Source organism: Pelecanus crispus, chromosome 6 (genome assembly GCF_030463565.1).
Source record: "Pelecanus crispus isolate bPelCri1 chromosome 6, bPelCri1.pri, whole genome shotgun sequence".
In the NCBI taxonomy this organism is placed as follows: domain Eukaryota; kingdom Metazoa; phylum Chordata; class Aves; order Pelecaniformes; family Pelecanidae; genus Pelecanus; species Pelecanus crispus.
The window spans coordinates 1609188-1616420 of record NC_134648.1 but is presented as its reverse complement, the minus strand read 5'-3'; the positions used below and the strand labels follow the sequence as shown (position 1 = coordinate 1616420).

The 7233-nt window shown below is 67.0% G+C and overlaps 1 protein-coding gene across 1 annotated transcript; it reads left to right on the top strand.

Moving 5' to 3' along the window:
* Positions 1–324: 324 nt before the first annotated feature.
* LOC142593713 (scavenger receptor cysteine-rich type 1 protein M130-like) lies at positions 325–4607 on the top strand. The gene is made up of 12 exons (XM_075712215.1): positions 325–376; positions 457–777; positions 869–1186; positions 1264–1566; positions 1644–1958; positions 2181–2489; positions 2568–2876; positions 2962–3330; positions 3459–3578; positions 3714–3809; positions 3946–4029; positions 4492–4607. The coding sequence occupies exons 1-12, from the start codon at positions 325–327 to the stop codon at positions 4605–4607; spliced, it is 2712 nt and encodes a 903-aa protein (XP_075568330.1).
* Positions 4608–7233: the final 2626 nt, after the last annotated feature.

Here is a 7233-nt window from a genome sequence, read left to right as displayed (position 1 = left end):
GCCAGGCTCTGGCAGCAGGGTCAGCCCCATGAGGGGACACGCGTGGGAAGGGCCCATGCTCCTCATGGCGGTGGCAGTGGCCTGTGGGGCTGGCTCCCCGCGGGGACATCCGGGCACCGACCCACCGTGGTGAGGTGTGTGACGCCAGAAGCAGAGCCAATCTTCATATTTGGGCACGGAGAAGATTATTGGAGGCTGGGGCCCCGTCAGCTGGGAGATAACCCACCTGATAACAGCTCAAAAGGTTCTGCCACCTCCATTGGCTCCCAGCTGCGGCGCTGCCTATATATCACCCGCCCCGCGCCGGGGGTCTGGGACGTCAGGATGGTGCTGGTCGGGGTGCTGGGGCTGCTCCTGTGTGTGTGGCTCTGTGAAGGTGAGTGTTGGGGCAGGGGCAGGTGTGGGGCAGGGACCCCATCCAGCCCCAGGCTGGGCTCAGCACCGTCCTTGCCGCAGGCACCGGGGAGCTGCGGCTGGTGGGCGGCAGCGGGCGCTGTGCCGGGAGGGTGGAGGTGAAGCACGATGGCGAGTGGGGCTCCGTCTGTGCCTACGACTTCGATTGGGATGCCCGTTGGGCCACCGTGGTGTGCCATCAGCTGGGCTGCGGGCCAGTGGCCAGGTCGTCCCCCTACACCCCGTTTGGGCAGGGCACCGGCAGGATCTGGCTCCAGCCCTTCTTCTGCCAGGGCAATGAGGCGATGCTGCAGGACTGTCCCCACTTTGGCTGGGGACATCACTTCTGCGGCCATGAGCGGGACGTGGGGGTGACGTGTGCAGGTGAGGTGGGGAGGCTGGCCATGCCAGGACGACCGCCGTGTGCCGGGGCATCCCCCGGCAGGGCTGAGGCCGTGCTGGTGCCCCGGTGCAGAGGCGGTGGAGCTGCGGCTGGTGGCTGGCCGGAGTCCTTGTGCCGGGAGGGTGGAGGTGAAGCTGCGAGGAGTCTGGGGATCGGTGGCAGACCCCAACTGGGACATGGAGGATGCGGAGGTGGTGTGCCAGCAGCTGGGCTGTGGCTCGGCTGCCGGTGCCTACCCTGCCAGCACCCGCTTCGGCAAAGGGGACGGCCCCGTCAGCCTGGTTCTGGTTGACTGCGTCGGGAGCGAGACTGCGATCTGGGACTGCGAGATCCGCGGCTGGGGACCCTACAGCGGCATACATGATTTTGACACCGCCGTCATCTGCCAAGGTAGGAGCTGGGTGGTGGGGGACACGCACCGGTCCCGGCACATCCGTCAGCACTGACCCGCGCGCCTCTCCCGGCAGGGTTTGCCCGGCTGGTGGGCGGCGACACTGCCTGCGCCGGGCGGCTGGAGGTGCGTCGGGGCCGAGCGTGGGCCAGCGTCTGCGAGGACGCCATGGACATGAAGGCCGCCCAGGTGGTGTGCCGGGAGCTGGGCTGCGGCGTGGCCCTGGCCGTCTCTGGCACCGGCTGGTTTGAGGCGGGACCGGGGCTGCTCTGGGAGGGGGGGTTCGAGTGCAGCGGCACCGAGCCCCTCCTTGCCAGCTGCGCCCGGCGGCCGCCGCGCAGCCAGGCCTGCACCAGCCATGCCAGCATCATCTGCTCCCGTAAGCGCTGGGGCCGCCGGCGGGTGTTGGGGGAGTCCCCACCGCGTCGTCCCCCCCCAACGCCCTTTCTGCCGCAGCCTACACGGCTTTCCGGCTGGCGGACAACAGCTCGGGCTGCGCCGGGCGGGTGGAGGCGGAGGCGGGGGGCACGTGGGGGTCCCTCTGCGCCACCGGCTGGGACCTGCGCGACGCCCACGTCCTCTGCCACCACCTGGGCTGCGGCCCCGCCGCCGCCGTGCCCCCGGGAGGCTCCTTCGGCGGGGGGGACGGGCCGCTGCGGCGCGACGCCTTTGGCTGCGTCGGGAGCGAGCGGCACCCAGGCGAGTGCCCCACGGCGCTGCTGGGGGAGCCCGCCTGCCCCCCCGGCCACGCCGCTGCCGTCAACTGCTCAGGTCTGTATGGCACGTGCCGGGAAAAGCCTGAAGGGGCTTTTGGGACAGCCGAAAAGTTGGGGACAGAGGACACAGGGCCGTTTTGGGGAGAGGGGAGGGCTGAAATGGGACCCCGCCATCCCCTCAGGGCCCCCCATCCCCTCAGGGCCCCCCCATCCCCTCAGGGCCCCTACGGTGCTGGTGCGGCAGCCTCACGGCACCGCACCGCCGGGCATTTTGCAGGCGTTGCCGCACCCCTGCGTCTGGTGGAGGGGGAGAGCCGGTGCGATGGGCGTCTGGAGGTGGCCGCAAGGCCCGGGGCCTGGGCCCGCGTGCCGGCGGGGCTGTGGGATGCGCGGCGTGGCAGCGTGGTGTGCCGGCAGCTGGGCTGTGGCGTGCCGGAGAAGGTCTACAGCGTGGCGGGCTCGGGCACTGTGGGGCTGCAGGGGCTGCGGTGTGCCGGCAGCGAGGAGCAGCTGGCCCAGTGCAACGTGTCGGGGACGGCCGCCGCGCCGGCCGTCAGCCGCGAGGAGGTGGCCGTGGTGTGCTCGGGTGAGTGTCCCGGGCAGGGCCGGAGGGTGCCGGCACGGTGAGCGGCCGCCCCAGCCCGGTGCCCTCCGTGCCCTGCAGGCAGCCGGCGGGTGAGGCTGTCGGGCGGCCCCGGGCGCTGCGCCGGGCGGGTGGAGGTCTACGTCAATGGCAGCTGGGGCACCGTGTGCCAGGAAACCTGGGACCTCCGGGACGCCAGCGTCGTCTGCCGCCAGCTGGGCTGCGGAAGGGCGCTGGCGGCACCCGGCTCGGCCCGCTTTGGTCCCGGCACGGGGCCGCTGTGGCCGCATGCCGGCGGCTGTGCCGGGACGGAGGTGTCGCTCTGGGAGTGCCCGGCCTCGGCACAGCACGGCTGCCGGCGCGGTGGCGGGGCGGGAGCCGTCTGCTCAGGTCAGTGCCGTGCGCCCCCAGCTCGGGGAGCAGGGGCAGCGGGATGGCGCGGCCGTGCCGTGACCCCCCGCGCACCCCCTTGCAGAGCAGCTCTCCCTGCGGCTGGTGGGCGGCAGCGGCCGCTGCAGCGGGCACCTGGAGGTGCTCCACAAGGGCACGTGGGGCCGCGTGTGCGCCAACGGCACCAGCCCCGCCACGGCCACCGCCGCCTGCCGGCAGCTGGGCTGCGGGGACGGGGGGAGGCTGGAGGCCGCCCCTGCCCGGGGCCCGGCCCCCGCCTGGCTGGCCTGGGTGGGCTGCCAGGAGGGGGCCCGCTGGCTCTGGCGCTGCCCCTCGGCACCCTGGCGCCTGCAGGCCTGCAGCCCCGGCGGGGACGCCAGCGTCGCTTGTGACGAGGACAGTGACGGCACGAGCGGGACGCCCAGCCCGTCCCCGGGGAGCCGCTGCCCGGAGGGTGCCGCTTGCACAGGTAGCTCTGCCCGTGCCGACGGCCCCCCTGCGCCAGGCTGCCTGCAGTGCCCCTGCTCACGCCGCCTGCTCATGTCCCCGCAGGTGTCCCCAGCAGCACCAGCGCGGTGGCAGCGTCAGCATCGGGGAGCGTGCCGGTGCCCACGGTCCTGTGCGTGGTGCTGGGGACGCTGCTGTGCCTGGCCCTGGCTGCCCTGGCCGTGCAGGCGTGCCGCGCCCGGGCTCGGCGCCAAGGTGGGTGCCAGCGGGTGGGTGTTTGGGGGTGCTGGGGCGGCCCTGCCACGGGACGGCTCAGAGGGTGGGCAGCGGGTGACCCCAGTGCCACCCATGGTCCCCATGGCCCTGGCTGAGCACTGCCCATCATGCCAGGCCCCGGTAGAGCTGCAGATGCCGTCTCCGATGCTGTCTACGAGGAGCTGGACTACACCCTCATGCCCGAGTACCAGGAGGTGCCCAGTCGCTCAGGTCCATGCAGCCCCTCCCCGTGCCTCGCAGCTCTCCAGAAAGATGAGGGGTCTCTGCCCCACGGCCCCATCTGCATCACCGCGTCCTGCTGGTGCCGGCTTCGGTCACCCCCAACGCTCCGTCCTCCCCCCGCCAGGCTCCCTGTCCGAGGGGTCGGTGACGAAGCTGCCGTATTACACCGGGGACAGCATGGAGGAGAGCGAGCCCAGGGCAGCCCCAGGTAGGAGCCCAGGGGCAGGAACGTGGGCGACAGCAGCAGCCCCACTGCCACCAGCACATCCCCGGTGGCGTGGCCGGAGCGGGGTGGCACAGCCAGAGCCCTGCCACGGCCTCCGCTTCACTGCCACCCACCCGCGTGCCTGTCCCAGGCCCCCCTGCCCAGCACGGCCCCCCGGATGGCTACGACGATGCCGCCGCCGTGCCACAAGAGTGCCCCGCTCCCAGCGCTGGGGACAGCGCTGACGGGGTGGCACGCAGGAGCTGGGGCTGTGTCCCACCCACAGGTGAGAGGGGCCACAGCCACCCTGTGCCCTGCAGAGCCACCTCCGCCGCAGCTCGGCTGCGCTGGCGGGCAGGCAGCAGGCAGCAAAGCCCCGGGGGCTGCGGCAAGAGCCCAGCCAGGCTCTGGCAGCAGGGGCGCGCAGCAGCCCCATTAAGGCACCAGCCTTTGCTGTCCCCGAAGGTGGCAGCTGCCCCCCGCCAAGTCCCCCAGGAGCCACGAGGGACCCCGCGGCCCAGCCCCCGGGGGACACACACTATGACGATGTTGGCGTCAGCACCCTGGCCACGGCGCTCTGAGGATGCCCGGGCCACACCGCAGGACTCCCTGGGGACACGGGTGCAGGGGGCTGGGGCTCTGTTCCCAACAACGCGTGGCCCACTGTGAATTTCTCTTGTTGTCTATTAAAACGCCAAACTGGCTGGAGACTCCCTTCCAGGGCTGGCACCTCGCTCCCAGGTACATGAGCCATCCCTCAGGGACGTGGGGCAGGAGCCGCAGCCACGCACGCAGCCCTGGGCATGGCGGGGACAGGGGGAAGGACGGGGCAGAGCACAGCGGGATGCCTGGCACTGGCCCCAGGCCCTTTCTGTGGCATCAAACACCCACGCAACTGCTCCCACCGACGGGCGTGGGGAAACGGGAGAGGGAAGGAGCCACTCTGGCTCTGCCCCGACCCCCAGCACACGCAGGCAGGACCGCGGCCCCTGTCCCGCCAGGACAAATCCAGCTCCTCCAGCCAGGGGCTCATCACACCTGCCCCAGCTGCTCAGCCAATCAGCATGGTGTGACCACACCCATCCACTGCATGGCCAATCAGCATGGAGGACCTGCACCAATTCACCCATTGAATGGCCAATCAGCATGGAGGAAACACACCCACCCTCTGTATGGCCAATCAGAATGGAGGAACTGCACCAATCCAATCACTGCAGGGCCAATCAGCATGGAGCCACCACACCCACCCACCACCTGGCAAATCAGCATGGAGGAGCGGCACCAATCATAGAATCATGGAATTGTTTAGGTTGGAAAAGACCTGTAAGATCATCCAGTCCAAGCATTGACCTAACACTACCAAGTCCACCACTAAAGCAGTTAAGGGCAGAGGAATAATTGATCTCATGTTTCCTCGCTTGGTGGCTGGATTATTTTTTAATGAAAGTATAACTAGGAATCATTAAGGTTGGAAAGGATCTCTAGGATCATCAGTCCAACCATCAGCCCAACACCCCCATGCCCACTAAACCATGGCCCAAAGTGCCACGTGTGCCTGGTTTTAGAACACCTCCAGGGATGGGGACTCCACCGCCTCTCTGGGTAGCCTCTTACCAATTCTTGACCACTCTTCCCATCAAGAAATTTTTCTAAATATCCAACCTAAACCTCCCCCAGCACAGCGTGAGCCCACTTCCTCTAATCCTATCGCTGGTTATTTGGGAGAAGAGACCAACACCCACCTCACTGCACCCTCCTGCCAGGAGCTGTAGAGAGCGATAAGGTCTCCCCTCAGCCTCGTCTTCTCCAATCTGAACACCCCCAGCTCCCTCAGCCGCTCCCCACCAGCCCTGTGCTCCACACCCTTCACCAGCTCCGTTGCCCTTCTCTGGACACGCTCCAGCACCTCAATGTCCTTCTTGTAGTGAGGGGCCCAAAACTGGACACAGCATTCCAGGCGTGGCCTCACCAGTGCCGAGTACAGGGGGACGACCACTTCCCTGCTCCTGCTGGCCACATTGTTCCTGATACAAGCCAGGATGCTGTTGGCCTTCTTGGCCACCTGGGCACACTGCTGGCTCATGTTCAGCCGGCTGTCGACCAACACCCCCAGGTCCTTTTCCGCCAGGCAGCTTTCCAGCCACTCTTCCCCAAGCCTGTAGCGTTGCATGGGCTTGTTGTGACCCAAGTGCAGCACCTGGCACTTGGCCTTGGTGCAAACCTGAAGGCCACGTCGGCTTTATTGTCGTTCTCAAAATGCCTCTGGAAATACTCCTCCCTCATGGCTGATTAAAACCCCAGTATTTCCACCTAATGTTCACCTTCCAAGCACCGCGCCAGGCTTTGAAGAGCCATTGGCGTCGTGATGATGAGCAAGGAGGACTCGGGGAGGACAGTCTTCTTCAACAAGCTCCTCAGGGTGGTTTCCAGCGCCTTCACTTCCCTGGGGTCAGAGCTCAGCTCATCTTCAGGGTGAACCAAGGAAAATCCCAGGGCCTCGAAGCCATCAGAAATGAACAGGATCTTCTTCTGGTCATCCAGTATCTTCCCAGCTGGTGCCCACTTGTGAGGGCAGCGCTTTGAAACCATGTCTGCCACACTCGCTTCTTTGGTAAAGGCAAGGTCTTTACAGCCTATGCAGAAGATGTAGTCACACTGCGCACAGAGGCTCCCTTCCAACCACTCTACCATCACCTTCCTCACCATCATCATCTTCCCCATCCCCGGGGCCCCCACCAGCACCACCACCTGTGGTGGTTGCCCATCTTCGTCAGGTTTAAACAGCGTCTGCGTGGCGATGGTGATGGTGGCTGGTGCGTTGCTGGCGTCGGCACAGCCGCAGTGGGTGCCCACAGCTTCATGCTCACCTCTGCCCTTCCTCCAAGGCTTCTTGGTGATGGTCAGGTGGGTGTAGCGGCTGCTGATGGACAGGTTGTCCCCGAGACAGGCGTTCACTTCTTTGTACCAGTGAATTCTCTGACCACGTCCTCTCTGTATTTCTGCTTGTACTCTGCGCCGGCGAGAAGCAGAGTCAGTCCCAAGCACAGCCCCATTCCCCAGGACCTCCTCAGCAGCCCCACCGCACTCCCAATACGCCAACGGGACACTTGTTTCAACGCTCAGGGCTTTCTTCACTCTGGCCGAGGCAAGAAGGACACGGTCTGGGATTATTTTGGGCCTCTGCTCAGTTGGGGAGGTCCTTCCCCT

Excerpts from the sequence above, each read along its gene's own strand:
- LOC142593713 (XM_075712215.1), top strand. The coding sequence starts at position 325 with ATGGTGCTGGTCGGGGTGCTGGGGCTGCTCCTGTGTGTGTGGCTCTGT. Across the intron at positions 1,959-2,180 it reads CGCTGCCGTCAACTGCTCAG|GCGTTGCCGCACCCCTGCGT; the intron begins GTCTGTATGGCA and ends GGCATTTTGCAG. Across the intron at positions 4,030-4,491 it reads CGAGCCCAGGGCAGCCCCAG|GTGGCAGCTGCCCCCCGCCA; the intron begins GTAGGAGCCCAG and ends CTGTCCCCGAAG.